At 42.6% G+C, this 21,460-nt stretch overlaps 1 protein-coding gene across 2 annotated transcripts in view; it reads right to left on the reverse strand.

The window, feature by feature from the left end:
- The window catches only part of LOC100601934 (zinc finger protein 718), a 28,962-nt gene extending 13,237 nt beyond the window's left edge, over nucleotides 1–15,725 (reverse strand). The window contains exons 1-3 of one of the 2 annotated variants that reach the window (XM_030801123.1): nucleotides 15,538–15,725; nucleotides 8,617–8,743; nucleotides 8,030–8,125 (exon numbers count right to left, since the gene is read on the reverse strand). In XM_030801123.1, coding sequence (XP_030656983.1) covers nucleotides 8,030–8,125; nucleotides 8,617–8,743; nucleotides 15,538–15,540 — 226 coding nt within the window. In that variant the 5' untranslated portion in view covers nucleotides 15,541–15,725. Of the gene's footprint in view, nucleotides 1–8,029; nucleotides 8,126–8,616; nucleotides 8,744–14,908 lie in introns of both variants that reach the window. The other variant, XM_030801124.1, reaches the window with a different exon arrangement.
- Nucleotides 15,726–21,460: the final 5,735 nt, after the last annotated feature.

Consider the following 21,460-nt stretch of genomic DNA (forward strand, 5'->3'; position numbering starts at 1 on the left):
TATTCATGGCCTATGCCCTATGGAAAGGATATTTCCTGTTATAGGTGAAGTGTGAATTGGTCTTATGTTTTCTGCCTCCAGACCCTATTTTCCTGCCTCAATATAATGGGGGAGTCTCTTCAACAAATTATGTTACAAAAACTGAATATCCATATTCAGAGGAATGAAACTGGACCCCTATATCCTGCCATCCAAAAAAAATTAAATCAAAACAGATTAGAGACAAATCTAAGACATCAAACTATGAAACTACTACAAAAAAACATTGGTGAAACTCTCCAGGAAATTAAACTGGACAAAGATGTCTTGAATAATACCCCATAAGCACAGGCAGCCAACACAAAAATGAACAAATGGAATCACATCAGTTAAAGAGCTTCTAAACAGCAAATGAAACAGTCAACAAAGTGAAGAGACAACACACAAAAATGGGAGAAAATATCTGGAAACTGCCATAAGGAATTAATAACAAGAATACATAAGGCACAGAAACAGCTCTATAGGATAAAATCTGATGATAAATAAGCAAAAAATTTGAATACACATTTCTCAAAAGAGAGCCTACAAATAACAAAAAGCCATAAGACCGGGTGCTCAGCATCATTTATCATCAGAGAAATGCAAATCAAAACGACAATGAGATATTATCTCACCCCAGTTACAATGGCTTTTATCCAAAAGTCAGGCGATTAATAAATGCTGGTGAAGATGTGGAGAAAAGTGAAAGTGAACTCTAGTACTCTCTTGGTGGGAATGTAAATTAGTACAATGACTATGGAGAACAGTTTAGAAGTTCCTCAAAAAATGAAAAATAAAGCTACTATATTATCCAGCAATCCCATTGCTAGGTATGTACATAAAAGAAAGGAAATCAGGACATCAAAGAGATATTTGCACCTCCATTTTTACTGCAAGAGTGTTCACATTAGCCAAAATTTAGATGCAACCTAAATGTCCCTTACATGAATGGACAAAGTAAATGTGGTGCACATACATAACAGAGTACTTTTCAATCATAAAAAAGAACAAGATCCCATCATCTTCAACAACATGGATGGAACTAGAGGTAATTATGTTAAGAAAAATAAGCCAGGCACATGAAGGCAAATGTTGCATGTTCTCACACATTTGCTGGAGCTAAAATTCAACTAATTCATAGAGATAGAGAGCAGAAGGATTGTTACCAGAGGCTGGAAAGTGTAGTGGGGGATTGGGGGAAGTGGGGAAGATTAATGGGTAGAAAAATAATTAGAAAGAATAAGATTTAGTAGTTGCTAGTACACAGAATGACTATAGTCAAAAGCAATTTAATTGTACATTTTAAAATAACTACAAAATGTAGTTAGGTTGTCTGTAAAACAAAGAATAAACACTTGAGGTAATGAATACCCATTTACTCTGATAAGATTTTTATGCATTTCATGCCTACATCAAAATATTTCATGTAACCTATAGATACAAAAAGCTACTGTGTACTCATAAAAATTTAAAATTCTGAACCATATACAAAAACTATCTTGAATAAATTAAATATTTAAATGTAAGAAGCATAACTCTACAATTTTTGGAAGAAAATACAGGAAGAAAGATTATGACATTGGTCTTGGCAATGTTTTCTTGCATATAACATCAACTACATGAGTAAGAAATTTAAAAACACAGAAAAATGGGACTGCACTAAATTTATCTCTGCACATCAAAATAAACATTTAGAGTCCCAACTAACAAAAAAAAAAACTAAAAAGCATACATTTGACAGAAGTTAACACCCAGAATAAACTCCAAAAAATCAACAAAGAGTAAGTAACATGATTAACAAATGAACAGGAGATGAAAATGTTTCTCCAAAGAATAAATACACATAGCTAACAATTATTGAAAAAATTTTTAATCTTTAGAAAAATGTAAAGCAAAACCACAATGAGGTATTATCGTGTATTAATTGGAATGGCCAATATCAAGCGAACAATAAATAACAATTATCAAGAATCTAGATGAATTGAAACCCTTGTGCACTGTTGGTGGAAAGAAAGTGATGCAGCCCCCTAAAAAGTGTATAGGGATTCCTCCAAAAAAAAAAAAAGAAGTTATTCTATGACCCACTAATTCTACTTCTGAGCATCTTATTCAAAATATGCAAAGTATATCTGACAGAAATATTTGCACATTCATGTTTACTGCAGCAATATTCACTGTATTAGTTTATTCTTGCATTGCTATAAATACCTGAGAGTAGGTAATTTTTTTTTTTTTAGAAAAAGGTTTAATTGGCTCATGGTTCTGCAGGCTGTACAGGAAACATAGCAGCTTCTGTTTCTAGGGAGGTCTCAAAAAGCTTCCAATTATGGGAGAAAGCAAACAAAGAGTCACCTCACATAGTGGGAGCAGGAGTAAGAGACAGTGAAAGGAGAGGTGCCATATGCTTTTAAAAAATGAGATCTCAGGAGAATAAACTCACTATTCCAAAGACAGTACCAAAGGGGTTGGTGCTAAACCATTCATGAGAAGTCAACCCTATCATCCCACCACCTCCCACCAGGCCCCACCTCCAACATTAGGGATTGCAATTTGACATGAGATTTGAATGAGGACACAGATCCAAACCATATCATTTAAAAAGTCAAAAAGTAAAAAAAAACTGAAATGTCCCTTAACAGATGAATGATTTAAAAAGATGCAGCTTATACATACAATGAAATATTCCTTAGCTTCAAATGAAAATATCTTGTCAGATGCTACAATAAGGATAAATCTTAAAGCCATTATTTTAAGTGAAATAAGACACTAACAAAGTGACAGTGTATGATTCCACTTAGGTAACATATCTTAAGTAGTAAACTCACAGAAAACATAAGTAGAAAGGTGCTTGCCTTTGGTTAGGGTTGTGAAACCTCAGTGGAGCCAAAGATAAAGTAGGGATATTTGGAAAAAGCAGGCCCCCACCCAGGCGGCCAACTCAAGAGCCCATAGACATGGCTGCAGATAAAACATGGCACACTAAGCTTGGTTTTACTAAGGATGCTGAAGCAGTTCTGCAACTTGTCTCAAACTCCTCTCAGCTACAATACACAAGTGGTCCTTCCTATCAAGAGACTTGCAAGGAGACACACCTAGCCATGGACCCAGAGGCAGGCCTACAGATCTTGGCCTCAGCTATGGTCCCTGAAGCAGCCCTGTGACTCAGTTCTAGCCCTCACAGCCACAGTACATGGCCAGTTGTACACACTCAGGGACTCAGAGAGACCTGTGAAAACTGTTCCCTGGTAGTCAGTAGAAGCCAAACCCATTCATACACCTGGTACTTGGCCTATCATATGCAGACAAACGTCAAAACCCTACCTTACTGCATGCCATACAGATTAATGTCCTCAAGGAAATTTCATCTTTCCAGGGCCCAGAAAGAATCCATGACTGTCCAAATCTCTGGTAACACAAACATCAAAAGCAGAGGTAATCTCATCAGCAGTAGGACAGAACAAAAGGAGTTCTTTACCTGCCAAATTGTAATAACAATGATGACAATTGTAATCATTATTAGATCCTTCAAATGTACAGACACAGGGCTGCTTCAAAGACCACAGCTGAGGCCAAGATCTGCAGGCCTGCCTCCAGGGCCACAGCTTCTATCTTAACACATTACTAAAAATTTGTATGAGAACAATTAGGCAAGGAAAAGGAGAACGAAGCTCTCCAGCTTTGGGAAAGAAGTAAAAACATTACTGTCTGTAGATTATATAATCATGCATATATATATATGTATACATATAACTCTAGAGTAAATCAACAAAAACTCAATAAATGCATTCATTAAAGCATCAGGATACATAATCTTGTGAAAGGAAAATAAATCTTGGAACTCTTGGGGCCCCCAAAATCTCTAAGCTAAACCGTCAAGCTGGGAACTGCCTAAGGGCAAACCTGCCTCCCATTCTATTCAAAGTCATCCCTCTGCTCACTGAGATAAACGGACATCTGATTGCCTCCTTTGGACAGGCAAATCAGAAACTCAAAAGAATGCAGCAGTTTGTCTCTCATGTACCTGTGATCTAGAAACCCCATCCCTGCTTGAGCTGTCCTGCCTTTCAGGATGGAACCAATGTACATCTTACATATATTAAGTCTCATGTCTCCTTAAAATGCGTAAAACCAAGCTGTGCCCAAACCACCTTGGGCACATGTTATCAAGACTTCCTAAGGCTGTGTCAGGGGCACGTGTCCTCAACCTTGACAAAATAAACTTTTTTATTTTTATTTTTTTTTTAAGACAAGAGTCTCGCTCTGTCTCCAGGCTGGAGTAGTGGTGCAATCTCAGCTCACTATAATTTCCACCTCCTGGGTTCAAGCGATTCTCCTGCCTCAGCCTCCCAAGTAGCTGGGACTACAGGCACGTGCCACCACGCCCAGCTAATTTTTGTATTTTTAGTAGAGATGGGGTTTCACCATGTTGGCCAGGATGGTCTCTATCTCTTGACCTCATGATCCACCCACCTTAGCCTCCCAAAGTACTGGGATTACGGTCGTGAGCCACCATGCCTGGCCGGCAAAATAAACTTTCTACATTAACTGAGACCTGTCTCAGATTTTCAGAGTTAATACTCTGTTGCCCAGGTTCATCTTAAACTCCTATGCTCAAGTGATCCATCAGTCTTGGCCTCTGAAAGTGCTGGGATTACAGAAATGAGTCACTGGACCTGGCCCAACATAAAAATATTTGTTGCATTTCCAAATAGTAACAACAAACTTTCCAAAAGAAAAAAAAAAAAGAAGAAACAATTTTCATTTGCAATAATTTAAAAATATAAAATTTAATCAAAGTAAATTCAACCAATGAGATTAAATATGTATGCACTAAATACAATAAGATATTAATGACAGAAATTGCAGTAGACACAAATAAATGGAAACATATTCCATTAGAATAATATTGTCAAAGTACCGTATTATCATAAGTGATCTATATATTCAGTGTGAAAATTTTAGTGTCATTTTTCACAGTAATAGAAAACACAATTGTGAAACTTAAGTGTAACCTTAAACAACTTTAACACTGATTGGCCAGGCACGGTGGCTCATGCCTGTAATCCCAGCACTTTGGGAGGCCGAGGCGGGCGGATCACGAGGTCAGATAGAGACCATCCTGGCTAACACGGTGAAACCCCATCTCTACTAAAAATAGAAAAAATTAGCCGGGCATGGTGGCAGGTGCCTGTAGTCCCAGCTACTTGGGAGACTGAAGGGGGTGAATGGCGTGAACCCGGAAGGCAGACCTTGCAGTGCGTAGATATGGTGCCACTGCACTCCAGCCTGGGTGACAGCGAGACTCCATCTCAAAAACAAAATAAAACAAGCAAAACAAAACAAAAAAACTTTAACATTGATTGATGGTGATTGTTAGTGCCTGAGGGTGGAAAATAAGGAGATGTTGTTCAAAGAGTACAAATTTTTAGTTGTAAGTTGAATAACTGAAAAATCTAAAGTACATTCAGCATTAGATCAGCAAAATAGCATTGTTCATAGTTAGTAATACTGTAATGTACGCTTACAATTTGCTACAACAGTAGACCTTAAGTGTTCTTTCTACAAAAAAAACTGGTTATCTACCTGAGGTAACAGATTGTTCATCAACTTGACTATATTTTATTTTACAACTTATATACATATCAAATCATTACACTGTACACATTAAATAATTATATAATTTTTATTTATCAGAAAAATCCAGCTCACACATATATGTACAGTAAGTCCTCACTTTATGTCCAAAATAGGTTCATGAAAACTGCATCTTTAAATGAACAATATTGCTATATGTCATGCAAACATAACTCTTGTATTAATTAAACTCTGGTAAAATTAGTTTTCTTAATATGTTGCTTCACTTACTGTTTCCAAGAACCTATCAGGAAAGTTAAGTAAGAATTTATTATACACATATATAACTTATATAGGTATGTGTATGTGTGTGAGACACACATTTTTATATATAGATAGATCTCAATAACAGAATTCCAGTAGGCTTCCTACTAAAAAAGACAAGATTAAAAGATAATAGTTATTAAGAAATAAGGTAACAATTGAGAGCTTCCTATACACTTAGCAATGTTCTAAGCTGGTTAATGACATAGCGCGTTTAAGAAATCCAGAAGGTGAGTAGATACTTTAAATCAGTGGTGGCCACAACCCTTTGAATGTGAGGACATTTTTACTTATCTGTGGTGGTGGATATCACAAAAATTATTCACAAACCTTTTTTTTTTTAAACCCATCAGCTATTATTAGTGTCACCATATATTTTTTTTTTTAAGATGGAGTCTTGCTCTGTTGCCCACGCTTGTGTGCCTGTGGCACGATCTCGGCTCACTGCAAACTCCACCTCCCAGGGTCAAGAAGTTCTCCTACCTCAGCCTCCCAAGTAGCTGGGATTACAGGTGCGCACCACCATGCCCGGCTAATTTTTGTATTTTTAGTAGAGATGGGGTTTCACCATGCTTGCCAGGCTGGTCTCTAACTCTTGACCTCATGATCTGCCCCCCTTGCTCTCCCAAAGTGCTGGGCCCTTGCTCTCCCAAAGTGCTGGGATTACAGGCATGAGCCACTGTGCCTGGCCATGTTACTGTATTTTATGTGTGGCCAAGACAATTTTTCTTCCAATGTGGTCCAAGGAAGCCAAAAGGTTGGAAACCCATGCTTTAAATAATTTGAAAACTTGCAAAAATAGAGTTTAAATTACAAATCTCAGTTTATATTAAAACAATAACATTTTGAAGTAAAATAAAATTACATTTTTTCATATTTAGGAAAATGCTTATTGTTCTGATAAAATTGCTGAGTAAGAATTTTTGTAGAATTACATTTGCAACCTCTATAGGATTAAAAATCACTAAGCAGAAAAGATGCAACATCTGCAACATCTGTCCCTGGTGTTCCTGGGATCTCTGAACCAAATCCCAATATGTCCACTAGTCACCTTACACATTGTAGACATGATGCAAAAACAATATTTGAAAAAAAGAAAAACTTTAACATAGAGCTCCTCAATAATACAAATATTCCCAGGTCTCCAAAAGCAAGGAACAGCAGTCAGATCATGTAGCCCTTTGTAAGTGATAAAGTGGACACTGGCACTCCCTGTAAACTTGAAGGGAGATCACTAAAGGAAAAACAGAATTCTTAGATTTAAGAGCATGGGACAGAAGATGACCCTGTGAGAAAAAATGCAGCCTTTTCAGAAATTATTTTCTTTGTCACAGAGCCTCCCAAACTACATTTATTTATTTATTTATTTATTTATTAGAGAAGGAGTCTAGCTCTATATCGCCCAGGCTGGAGTGCAGTGGCACGATCTCAGCCGACCACAACCTCTGCCTCCTGGGTTTTTTTTTTTTTTTTTTTTTTTTGAGACTGAGTCTCGCTCTGTCGCCCAGGCTGGAGTGCAGTGGCACGATCTCAGCCGACCACAACCTCTGCCTCCTGGGTTTTTTTTTTTTTTTTTTGAGACGGAGTCCCGCTGTCGCTCAGGCTGGAGTGCAGTGGCACGATCTCGGCTCACTGCAAGCTCCAACTCCTGGGTTCACGCCATTCTCCTGCCTCAGCCTCCTGAGTAGCTGGGATTACAGGCGCCTGCCACCATGCCTGGCTAACTTTTTGTATTTTTAGTAGAGACGGAGTTTCGCCGTGTTAGATAGGATGGTCTTGATCTCCTGACCTCATGATCTGCCTGCCTCGGCTGCCTCCTGGGTTTTTAAGCAATTCTCTCTGCCTCAGCCTCCCAAGTAGCTGGGATTACAGGCGCCTGCCACCACGCTGGCTAATTTTTGTATTTTTAGTAGAGACGGGGTTTCACTATGTTGGCTAGGCTGGTCTTGAACTCCTGATCTCAGGTGATCCACTTGCCTCGGCCTCCCAAAGTGCTGGAATTACAGGTGTGAGCCACAGTTCTCAGCCTCCCAAACTACATTTTAAGGCCTGGCTTCCTTCTTGACTTTTGGCCTCCTTGCCTGTGTCCTCTCCTCCATTCACTCTCACCTACCTGGGGGTCTGGCTGCTGTCTCATGTATCTTCAAATTGTAGGGCTCTTTTCTTTGCTCCAGACAGGTGACCAGGTCTGGGTTAGAGATAGTAACACCTGTTTTATTAAAAAAAAATTAACATGACTATTGCTGGGGATACTCCAATTACCAACCTAGTACTATGCTAAGTAGAATAGAGAAATTAGGGAATATTCTAGAAAATTAATGCAAAAATTGTTTTCTGACAGAATTTTTAGAATATTTAAGTATTTTAAATCTGTGGGCTTTAAGTTCCACTATTGAGTACTGAATCAAAAATAAGTGGTGCAAATTGCATGTTAAGATGTGAAAGACAATTATTTTATATCATTAATTTCTAGAATTACCACTAGCCTAGAGCAAAGGAAACAAATTAGCTCAAAAGAAGGTTTACGTAAAGATGAAATATCCTAAAGATTTTATTTTTTATACCACCGAACTCCCAACTTTTTCGTGAAGGAACTGAAATTAATTTATGCAAAGCAGAAGCTCTCAAGAGACATTCTACAAAGGAAGAAAATGAAATTCTGAAAAAGTATTAGGAATTATGTATTAAAGTTATCCTCACCCAGGGAGACCAGGTTTCTGTAGTTCTCCAACATCACATCTCTATATAAATTCTGCTGGGCAGGATCCAGACATTTCCACTCTTCTGGAGAGAATTCTATGGCCACATCCCTGAATGTTAAGAGTTCCTGAAAATACATATTTATCAAGTGACAGAGTTCTTTTGTTTTTTTTTTTTTTTAATATGGAGTCTCACTCTGTTGCCCAGGCTGGAGTGCAGTGGCATGGTCTCAGCTCACTGCAAACTTCGCCTCCCAGGCTCAAGTGATTCTCCTGCCTCAGCCTCCCGAATAGCTGGGATTACAGGCACCTGCCACCATGCCCGGCTAATTTTTGTTTATTAGAGACAGGGTTTCACCATGTTGGCCAGGATGGTCTCCAACTTCTGACCTCGTGATCCGCCTGCCATGGCCTCCCAAAGTGCTGGGATTACAGGTATGAGCCACTGCACCCAGCTGTGAGGTCTTAATTTGACTACAGGTGAAATGAGTTGAGAACTAGTTCTGACTTACAAGACTGAATGGAGTTATCTGACAAAATAACTTTCAACACAGTAATGTTCTCTAAATTATTCTGTAACTCTGAGGAAAAAGGAGGGCATGCCAGCAATTTCTGTTGCTGCAATGGAAGTATAGGCTGCACTGACCTGCCCCTACCAAAACCAAGCACAGCAGGCCCTGTGACCTCCTGGAACAAAGGGTGAACTCACTTCTCATTAAAGTATCTGGAAACCCTCATGCTTGACCCTGGCCTTGTGGTAGAATCACGTGAGGAATTCAATTTAAAAAAACAGGATTTTTTTTTTTTTTTTTTTTTTTTTTTTTTTGAGATGGAGTCTTGCTCTGTCACCAGGCTGGAGTGCAGTGGTGCGATCTCGGCTCACTGCAAGCTCCGCCTCCCGGGTTCACGCCATTCTCCTGCCTCAGCCTCCTGAGTAGCTGGGACCACAGGCGCCCACCACCACGCCTGGCTAATTTTTTTTTTTGTATTTTTAGTAGAGACGAGGTTTCACTGTGTTAGACAGGGTGGTCTTGATCTCCTGACCTCGTGATCCGCCTGCCTCGGCCTCCCAGTGTTGGGATTACAGGCGTGAGCCACCGTGCCTAACCAAAAACAGGAATTTTTCCACCCAGAAAAACAGACAGGATCTGTGGGGAAGGCACACGTTATGGTTTCTCTTCAGACTGTCCATGTGATTCTACTGCAAGACTGGGCTAAGAGTCACTCAGCCAAGCATTGCCTCTAAGGTTCAAAATGCATATAAATTATTTGGTATTCAAAGCCTCATTGTAATTAACAACATGCTGCAGGTTTGAAAACGGCCCATGAATTAGCTTCTTATTGCAAGTCTCCTGTTATTGCAAGTCTTCTTATTGCTGACACTCCTCCCCCTAGACCCATTATACCACTCAGCTAGAAAAAGCAGTCACAGCACGAGTCCCTCACTGCAACACCCTTATCACAACACAAATACTTTACATCCGAAGACAAGACCACCAATCATCATCTTGAAATACGGCATTCTCTGCAAGCCCTTTAATGTTTACAGAGGTGGAAGATGGTGGCAAGTCTGAGTAAGTCTGCATTTGAAAAACGTGTACATGCATTAATGCAATCTTTATAGAGCATGTACTATGTGCTCAGAAGTATGCCATGGAGCAGTGTGCTGGGAAGTTCACATTATGTGTGTTAATACTATAACATCCTGAAAAGTAGTCCCACACTTCCCAGGATTTAAATGCAGGGCCCCAGCATTTCTATTTGTTCTTCTGTTTTCTTATCATTGTTTTTTTTTTAATGCATAGAATAATAGCTCAATATAGATAGATGGGACAGATACAGAAAGGAAGTGTTAAGTGCAATTCAGAGGAATTTTTTATTTTTGTGTTTGTAGTTATTTTGAGACTTGTGAAAAAACCACTGAAACTGCAGAGATGGGGAACAGGTTGCTGGATAGGATGTCTCTAGAAACACTGATTTTAATTTTATAAAAAAGAATTTAAGGCACAAAAGTATATTGCTTTTCCCCATTTATGTGCTTTTGGGTTTCAGGAAATTGTGAATACCAGCTCTGGAGAGGCAGTAGGGGTAGCCACCCCAAACTCTGATCTCCTCTAAGCAGTTCTGTGAGAGATTTCAGTGTGGGGTCAGACCTGGACAAGGTTCAGCAGAGGGTGGATCTGGGCAGAGTTGGGACAGAAGGTGGGCCCTAGGCATCTGCTCTCTATGCTCGTAAGTATTTTCAGTTTTGTCTTTTCCAAGCCTGCCCAAGAGAAATTTGATTCCCAGAGTTTCTGTATCTTAATCTATTTTAGCTAATTCTCTATTTTATAACACACAGTAACAAGGAATTTAACCAAAACCCTTATGTTTTTCTAGACCAATTATATTAGAAGCTAATTATTTATTCTTAGCAAGGTAAAAACAATACAAATAATAACAACAATTTCTCTTCTGTCAATGAACAGCTGATCAGATGCTGGCATCAAAACTCACAAAACAATAAAAGGGAAGTAACACAAATTAAGCTTAAGTCTCCATACAGTTTCCATCTTTGTACTGAACACATGATGCCGAATTCAATCATTTATTCATGTGCTCTAGACTGCAAGTTCCTTGATGGTAGGGATCATGACTGCTTTATGTCTTTTTCTAATGACCATATGAAATAGAAGCAATTAGCTTATTGATCAGTTTGAGCCTCCAGATTCCTCATTTTTCACCAAAGAACCAGAAAACTGGAGCAATTCTTATCTTGGTACAAACCAAGGAGATTCTGTGAGGGGAGGAACAAACCTGGATGAGTCACTTATCTTCCTCTGAAATGGGAGCAGAATTAGACCTTGTCAGACTGACCCCAGTCTGCACATGACATCCTCAAATGTCTCATTACTCAAAGATGCTGGTGAGAGTGTCCCCAGTGACCTTTGGTTGATGCCACCATAGTGATCCACGGAGGAGACACTCAGGCTGACTTTGTGGGGTGCAAGTAGAAAATGGAGCTGTCCTGGTGGACCTGCACATCTTGGCTCCAGATGTGATATCCCCTGTCCCTAATCAGCTAACTCTGAGGTAAGAAGGACAAAAGTACTCTACTCCCATAACACAGTATACAGGAGGAAGGCACACTTGTGATTATGGTTGTCATTAAGGCTCTGGATATTTTGTGGCCTTACCTCCCACTGCTAAGTTGCTTGTTTACACTTAAAAGATTCTGCCACAGGATTCTGTTCCCATCAGAAGCCTCTCACACAGCTGTAGCAGGTCACTGAATAAGATCTGGAAAACTCAAAGGGCTCCACTCTAAAAATGGGGCTTAAGATGTCTATATTGACCTCTCATGATGCAGAAAATGTCTTCTGTGAGTTTTTCGTATGTCTTAAACCCAAAGTCTGCTCCAGTGTTGGCAATCGCAGGCAGAGGCCCACTTTTATATGCAGATTCTAGGTGGGATCAATGTGCCTCTACATTCTTAGGGGTTAGAGTAAGCAGAGTAAAACCAGAGGAGAGATCACCTCACAGAGGCTCCTTCAACACATTCTTAAGAATATTTTGACCTAAAAGGAAATACTGGGATAAGCATAATATAAGTAGAGAGTTTTTTGGGGCCAAAGCTTGAAGATTGCAATCCTGGAGTATAAAGCTACCCTGAATATACACTCCAATTACAAGTATATTTGTAAAGGCAAAAAGGAAGGCAGGATAGAAAGTTGTCAGGAATTCTTATTTACAGAAGTAACATTGGTTAGTGATTGGTTATATACATTGTTAAGCTATTGGGTGTGGATTATAGTGTCCAGTGTGGCATTATTAGGTTAATTTATGCCACTTGTGCCAATAGCAAGCAATTTCAAAAGACAAATAGTTCAAAGATGGGAACAGTACATCACTGTGGTCTCATTTTAACCAGTCTCTGGGTCTGATCATTAAAATAACAGGTATTTCTCAAATAAAAGTTCTTTTCTTCTCTCAAATCCCAGAAAATAAATTCAGAATTTGGAATTGCACATTTAGGTCTTGGAGGGCTGGTGAGCTATGCACATTTGTGGGCATTTGGGCAAAGGGAGGAGGGAGAGAATTGAAGTTCTCGAGTTTAATCAATGCACATGTATGATCCTGGTTGGGTTTATGGGCCCCATGATCTCTGAATCTGTGTCAGATCTGAAGATGACAGGAGCACTGAAGGAGGTGAAATAACTGATTGTTGTCCTTAAAAGTTATTTTGGTAGAAATCTAGTCTAACTGCTCTAGAAGGGACTGTAGATCCCAAATAGAGAGACTATTTTGTTGGCAGATTTGGGGAGCACCTTGCTGCATTTTGTCGTACAATTGTGGGTTGTGGCTGGAATCCTGAGAATGAAGGTTTTTCTCTCAAGTGAAGCCTAGTGGGCCCTTTTTATATAACATCTGGTACTTCTAAACAGTGTGTGGAAAATATGACTAAAAGAAAAATTTTCAGCCAGGCGTGGTGGCTCACGCCTGTAATCCCAGCACTTTGGGAGGCTGAGGTGGGTAGATCATGAGGTCAGAAGATGGAGACCATCCTGGCCAACATGGTGAAACCCCGTCTCTATTAAAAATACAAAAAAATTAGCTGAGTGTGGTGGCGCACCTGTAATCCCAGCTACTCGGGAGGCTGAGGCAGGAGAATCGCTTGAACCTGGGAGGTGGTGATTGCAGTGAGCCGAGATCGCATCACTGCACTCCAGCCTGGCGACAGAGCAAGACTCCGTCTTAAAAAAAAAAAAAAAAAAGAAAAAAGAAAAATTATCTCCAATCCTAAAAAAATTTTCCACCATAATAGAACAGCAAGAAAATGTTTTGTTATATAATTAAATCAAAATGTGATGTGCATCACAGGCAATTTACTAAGAGACTGCAAACACAGAAAAAAAGTCACCATTATTAGCTCTCAAGTAGAAGACTTGAAAGCACCATTTACACAGTTTATTATTTCACCTAGTAATTTGGGAGGTAATCTGGGTTTTCTAATTGGTAATATTCAAAGGAAAAATAAACTTCCCACATCTTCATGACAGGACGTAGACTTGCAATGTGGAGCCAGGTACCTGCTGAAGGCAGCCTCCCACCCTCCTACAGAAACTGGGATATATTCTTGCTATTCACATTTCAAAGCAATAGTTCCCAAGTCCTAGATAAAGACAAGTCTGAGTCAAAAAAGACAAATGACCTATTTAACTGATAAAAATGATTTACATATATTTCAAAAACCAGTGAAAATAATTATAAAAATTTTCCACCTAAATGCTTTAAGAAAAGGAAGAAGAGCAAAAATTCTTCCCTCATTCTAAAGAGAAATCATTAAGCCTCTTCTTTCTAATTTGTATTTGCTCCTACAACAGCCAGGTCTAAGGCATGGTCTTGAATTCCCTAACGTCTGAATTCTTCTAGGCACGTAAGGGATGAACTTGGGCACACTGTGTGCACAGGAAAGAGGATTTGTGGGGAAGGAAAAAGCAGAAGACAGCAAGGAGCTATCAAGAGCCCTGGGGTAGGGGCAGGGCACAACTGATGAAAGGACTCGTTTGTGCTACAGGTACAGGCCCAGGAAGGGCTGCGCTCTGATTCCTGAGTCCACAAAGGCAGAGAAGATTAAGATCAGGTGGTCCAGAAGCCTGGGTTAGAGAAGGAAATGGGCTCCTGCTAAACAGATCTGGGGTTGAGATGAGCCAGGAGTCTTCTGGGCACTGCGTGTGTTTTTGGCAGAAAACTGTAGGAGCAAAGCTGCCATGGGCACAATTCCTGAGGGTAGAACCCTGTCCTAGGATGGGTGTGGCCGTGCGAATGCCCAGTGGGCGTGCTTAGGAGTGGGTTAGCATTGGGTGGGGGCTGGCAGCAGGATGTGGGGAAGGGATGTTTCTTAGAACTCCTTTCCTCTAAGTTCCCAGTCCCCTTTCTCCAGAGGAGGAGACCTGGAGGAACAGGACAGTGCCCAGCGGGACAGCACATGTGCAGAACCCGGCCGCGCCTCCCGCAGACACCGGCATCTCCCTCCAGCCCAGGCTCAGCCATATCATTCTTCTGACAGAAAACGTGCGGAGTTTCCTCAATACCAGTCAATGCTCCAACCCCAACTGGGTGTCCAGCAACTCACTTCCCACACCACCCAGAGTCAGCGCAGATCCCACAAGCTCAGAGCTCTTCCTGCAGCTGCCCTCCTGCAGATGCCAGTCCCTGCCTCTGGACACCGGTCTTCGTTTCTGAACGCCTGCCTACAAACCAGGGGGCGCCCACACCCTGCTCAAGTTCAATATTGTGGCAGAACTACTCACAGAACTAAGAGAAGCGCCGTGCGCACCCACACTAGCGTATTCTAAAAGATGCGAACCGACACCAGCCTATTCTGGAACAGCCACGCGGAGGAGGCGCACAGGGCAAGGGGACTGGTGGGCAAGTTGGAGGGGGGCGGGTGATTTGCTTCGCTTCCTCACACACCTCACAAAAGCCTTTCTTTCAAGACCCGCTGGCAGACCCCAAACCACCAGCCACGGCGGAGCTAGCTGTCCCATTAATAAGTCCTGTTTGCTCACATGAACTCCATGTTTTCATGGGGCCTCGATCTCATTCTGAACAGGGTAAAGTAGGCACGGGATCCCGGACCACAGCTCCTCCCACGCGGGCACCGAGCAGGCAGCCGCCGGCGTCTTCCAGATGAGCTCCTCCTCACCCCACAGCCTGTGGAAAGTGCAGGGCCAGTGGCGCAGAGCTGCACAAGGAGGGCTGCACGCTGGGCCAGAGCCGCTGTGCGGGGACTGACAGGAGCGCGGGTCCCTCACCGGAGGGGACTGAGGACAGAGGGCTGAGCGGCGACTCCATTCACAGACTTGTCCCATCGCCGCCATTTCCCGCTGGTTCTGATGAGGCCTCCCCAGCCTCCGGACGCCCTGCCCCGCAGACTCACCATTTCCCGACTTCAGGAGTGTCCCAGAGTCTTAGATACGAATCATCCAATACTGGCAGTTCACAGAGCGACAGAGGCTGAGGCTGTGGCAGAATCACCGAGGCCTCTCTAAGGAGCGCGAGCAGGGCGATGAGGCCCTATCCGAGCTCTGGCTGGAGCTACAGGCAAAGGCCGCGCCAGATCCCGGATGCCGCACCCTCCCTCTCTGCTGCGCGCCTGATTCGGGAGTTGTCAATCCAGCGCCCTAATTGGATAGAGCTGTAAGTCTCCCGCCCTCAGACCTTGAGTGACAGAAGTTGCAACCATACACTGCACTGAATGAGGCGAGAGTGACAGGCTCTGGCCTCGAGGCACTTTGAGGCAGGTTTTTGTGTTTGTTTTTTTGAGACAGAGTCTGGCTCTTCTCGCCCAGTCTGGAGTGCAGTGGCGTGAACTCGGCTCTCTGCAACCTCTGCCTCCCGGGTTTAAGCGATTGTCCTGCCTCAGCCTCCCAAGTAGCTGGGATTACAGGTGCCCGCCACCACACCCGGCCAATTTCCGTATTTTTAGCAGAGACAGGGTTTCACCATGTTGGCCAGGCTGGTCTTGAACGCCTGACCTCAGGTTATCTGTTCGCCTGGGTCTCCCAAAATGCTACGATTGAAGGCGTGAGCCACCACGCCAGGGCCAGGCTGGGTTTTATCTCTGTGCTTGGCTTGGTACAGCACAGTGATCATTTTTTAACCTTGTGGTGTGTAAGGTTAAGTCCATTGATAATATAAATTGTACACACACGCACATGCACACACATACACACACAGGTGCACATGCACGCACTCACACACCTGTTCACAAACGGAAACAATATAATGACAATTATTTAAATGTTTTATAAACTTTCTGGCCTCTGGTCTTTTGAGTAGGACACCTGAGATTTTAAGAAGGAAGTAATCCTCTAAAAAATAAAATATTAGCTACTAGTGAATTGTCAATTTTTTATTAGCCACATCAAAAATAATAAGAAATAAGTGAAACTGTGATAATTTTAGCCTACTATAGCCAAAATATTATTGTTTTAATATGTGATCAATACATAATTGAGAAGTGAAGCCAGCTGGACTTCCTGGGTAAAATGGGGACTTGGAGAACTTTCCTGTCTTACAAGAGGATTGTAAAATGCACCAATCAGCACTCTGTAAAAACGCACCAATCAGTGCTCTGTAGCTAGCAAGGGGTTGTAAAATGCACCAATCAGCACTCTGTAAAATGCACCTATCAGCAGGATCCTAAAAGTAGCCAATTGCAGGGAGGATTGAAAAAAGGGCACTCCGATAGGACAAAAACGGAACATGGGAGGGGACAATTAAGGGGAAATGGGAGGTGGGATAAAAGCTGGCCACCCCAGCCAGCAGTGGCAACCCACTGGGGTCCCCTTCTATGCTGTGGAAGCTTCGTTCTTTCCCTCTTCACAATAAACCTTGCTACTGCTCACTCTTTGGGTCTGTGCTATCTTTAAAAGCTGTAACATTCACCACGAAGGTCCGTGGTTTCATTCTTGGTCAGCAAGACTACGAACCCACCGGAAGGAACCAATTCTGGACACATAATTAGAAATAAAGTATATTTTGCAGGGCGTGGTGGCTCACGCCTGTAATCCCAGCACTTCGAGAGGCTGAGGTGGGCAGATCACGAGGTCAGGAGATTGAGACCATCCTGGCTAACATGGTGAAAGCCCGTCTCTATTAAAAATACAAAGTCCGGGCGCAGTGGCTCACGCTTGTAATCCCAGCACTTTGGGAGGCCGAGGCGGGTGGATCACGAGGTCAGGAGATCAAGACCACGGTGAAACCCCGTCTCTACTAAAAATACAAAAAAAATTAGCCAGGCGTGGTGGCGGGCGCCTGTAGTCCCAGCTACTCGGAGAGGCTGAGGCAGGAGAACGGCGTGAACCCGGGAGGCGGAGCTTGCAGTGAGCCGAGATTGCGCCACTGCACTCCAGCCTGGGCGACAGAGCAAGACTCCGTCTCAAAAAAAATAAAAAATAAAAATAAAAATACAAAAAAATTAGCCAGGCATGGTGGCAGGCACCTGTAATCCCAGCTACTCGGAAGGCTGAGGCAGGAGAATGGCGTGAACCCGGGACGCAGAGCTTGCAGTGAGCCGAGATTGCACCACTGCACTCCAGCCTGAGCGACAGAGCAAGATTCCATCTCAAAATAATAATAATAAAAAAAGTAAAATATATTTCTGGTATAATTCTAAACTCACTGTGCATTTTTTGTTTGCAGCACATTTTACTTCAAACCATCCACATTCCAGGTACACAGTAGCTACATATAGCAGGTGGCTGCCACATTGAGTGCAGCCATGAGGGCTCTGACCTCAGGGAAGTGAGGGCCTGAACACGTATTTTCTGCTGGAAGTGAGGCAATAGCCTCTCTACCAACTTTTCTCCTCAGGCTCAAGTGTGGGTGGGACAGTACTCCTAGAGAGAGCAGGGGCTGCCAGCTGAGAGTGTCCACATGAAGACCACAGTCTCACAGTTGCTGTTTTGTAGAGATGTGGTGGTTTCCTCAGTTCAGCCAGGTCTAGGCTTTCGTCCACGACCAAGAAGAATGAAGCATGGCAATACCAGAGAGTGAGTATGGCAGAGTAGGATTTATTAAGCAAAAGGAAAGCTCTAAGCAGCAAAAGGAGACCTGAAAGCAGGTTGCCTGAAATGGGCCTAATTTCTTTTTTTTTTTTTTTTTGAGAAGGAGTATTGCTCTGTTGCCCGGGCTGGAGTGCAGTGGCTTGATCTCAGCTCATTGGAACCTCTGTCTCCCCGGTTCAAGTGATTCTCCCGCCTCAGCCTCCCGAGTAGCTGGGATTACAGGCACCCACCATCATGCCCAGCTAATTTTTTGTATTTTTGTAGAGATGGGGTTTCACCATGTTGTTGGCCAGGCTGGTCTTGAATTCCTGATCTCAGGTGATCCATCTGCCTCTGCCTCCCAAAGTGTTGGGATTACAGGCATGAGCCACCTCACCCATCTGAGTTCTGGGTCTTTCATGGGGCAAGAAAAAGGAAGTCTTCTGTGGGTTCTGCCTAAATGGGAGGGGTAAGTTCCCCACTAAGGGTGTTGCATCTGTGCATGCCTGGGGTTGGCCACAGTGACTCCATCTTAGTTATTACCCATGAGTGCCTAAGCAAAACCTCAGAGAAAGGGGGGAAGGGGTGTGCTAAAACAACAATGCTAATGTCTTGTGTATGATATGCTAATAAGCTGGGCCAAGTTTAGGACATTTAGGTTGATTTATTGCGCCTGCACCTAAGTTGAAAAAAATACCTTCTGAGCAAAATCCTGGCATAAGGAAGTTCTTAACCACGTTTCTTCCTGCTAACTACAGGGGCAGTGCTGGTGCGGTCCTGTGGGTGTTTTTTCTCTCCCAAAACCCTCCCTCTCTATCTGCCTAATCAGCCTCTGACTCCCTCCTCTCTCAGAGGTTTGTTTTCCTTTTAAATATCAGACAGTAAACAAAGAATGATGGGGCTCCAGTAGGAGAGAACACGATGTCTTCAGATCTCTTTGCAGCCTTGACCTCCAAAGTTTAGATGTAGAGGGAATGGATTAAAGGCAAACTTCTTGTTTTCCTATTTATCTTTGGACCTAATTGTCAGGCTGTAACTGTGTATTTTTCTCCTGTGGTGTGGGGCACTCTGAGTTTAAGCACTAATCACTTGCATCCACATCTACCTGCACTTCCATTCCAGAAGGAAGGCCGTAAGTGTGAGTTGTCCAGACCTTGGCATTTTGAACAAAGAATTGAACAAAACACAGAAAGTAACAGAGGAACAAAACACCGGAGGAAGCAGCGAAAGTAGAAATTTATTAAAGTGAGAAAGCATTCCACAGGGTGGGCGTGGGCTCAAGCAAATGGCTCAAGGACCTGGTTACAAAGTTTTCTGGGTTTGAAGTACAGCTTTTGGGGTCCTTATTGGCTAACCCTTATCTGGATGAAGGATTTGGTCTGTGGCTAATTAAAAACCGAGAGGAATTGACATCCTATGCAGATGAAGGGGTGGCCTGTGCTTAGCCTGTGGCCACTCCAAGGCACTCTCCTTTTCCATCTGAGGAGTGGTGGAATGGGGTGGGTTGTAGGGAGAGTAGCCTTTGATCCTTTGCCACTCTGGTGTGGGGGGACGGGTTCTTTTTCTTTTGTTTTTTGTTTTTTTTTGAGACGGAGTCTCGCTCAGTCGCCCAGGCTGGAATGCAGTGGCGCAATCTTGGCTCACTGCAAGCTCCGCCTCCCGGGTTCACGCCATTCTCCTGCCTCAGCCTCTCCGAGTAGCTGGGACTACAGCGCCCGCCACCACGCCCGACTAATTTTTTTGTATTTTTAGTAGAGATAGGGTTTCACCATGGTCTCGATCTCCTGACCTCGTGATCCGCCCATCTCGGCCTCCCAAAGTGCTGGGATTACAAGCGTGAGCCACCGCGCCCGGCCATTCTTTTTCTTTTGGTTTAGCTGTTGGAAGTTGGCGTTAACTGGTCTTAGGTTCCCTTTCCCCAGACCTTGGTGTTTTTTCTTTTAGGAAGTCAGCACAAATTGGCCTTAAGTTCCCTGCCTCCACACCCTATTCTCCTGCCTCACTTCTGTGTAACTCAATACCATCTTACAACAAATCTATTAAATAAAGGGAAAAGAAAATCAATACTTACAGGGTGCCGAGCATTTGCAGGTTATTTGTAATCAATCTGTCCTGGCATCCTGTATTTAATGGATATATACATTAGTAAGCTATAACTGCATAACAAACAATCTCAAAACATACTAGCTCATGATTGAGGTGGTTAGAAATTTAGGCTGGGCTCAGCAAGGCTGTTCTGGGCTCAGCTTGGCTCCTTCAGACATGAGTGCTCAGCTGCTGGTGAATTAGGTGGCTCTGCTTCTGGGACTGAGCTGTCTATAAACTGAGGCACTTTGGCTTTTCTCAGCATGCTATTTTATCCTCCAGAAAGCTAAAATGGGCTTGTTGTAATAGAGATGAAAGGGTTCTGAAAAAGAAAACAGAAGCATCTAAAACTGTTTGAACCTAGGTACCAAAGGGACACACTGTCATATGAACAGCTTTGGCCTGTGCAAATAAGGCAAGAAAGATTCAAGGTTTGGGAAGCAGAATCTGTCTCTTGATGGGAACCACTATAAAAGCCATTGCCAAGGGTATTAATACAAGAAGAAATTTTAAAATATTTATCTTTTTTATTTTTGAGATGCAGTTTTGCTCTTGTCACCAAGGCTGGAGTGCAATGGCATGACCTGAGCTCACTGCAACCTCTGCCTTCTGGGTTCAAGCAATTCTCCTGCTTCAGCCTCCAGAGTAGCTGGGATTACAGGCACATACCACCATGCCTGGCTAATTTTTTCTATTTTTAGTAGAGATGTATTTCCCCATGTTGGCCAGGCTGGTCTGGAACTCCTGACCTCAGGTGATCCACCCACTTCGGCCTCCCAAAGTGCTGGGATTACAGGTGTGAGCCACCACACCTGGCCAAAAAAAATTCGTCATTTATGCAATCAATTTTATTATGCTTTTTCTTGCAGATGAGGTTTATATAACTGCCCCAAAGCTACTAAGCAGTTGGCTGGGACTCAGGATCAACTTTGCCTGAAAGCAAGAAACATCACTCTGTCTAACTTCCAATATACTATAAGGCTATAGTAACCAAAATAGCATGGTACTGGTACAAAAACAGACACACAGACCAATAGAACAGAATACAACACTCAGAAATAAACCTGCACACCTACAGTCATCTAATTTTTAACTAAGCTGGTGAAATAAGCAATGGAAAAAGCACTCTCTATTCAATAAATGGTGCTGGGATAACCAGCTACTCATATGCAGAAGAGTAAAACCAGACCTATACATTTGGCCATATACAAAAATTAACATGGGATC

This window comes from Nomascus leucogenys, chromosome 20 (genome assembly GCF_006542625.1).
Source record: "Nomascus leucogenys isolate Asia chromosome 20, Asia_NLE_v1, whole genome shotgun sequence".
Lineage (NCBI taxonomy): Eukaryota > Metazoa > Chordata > Mammalia > Primates > Hylobatidae > Nomascus > Nomascus leucogenys.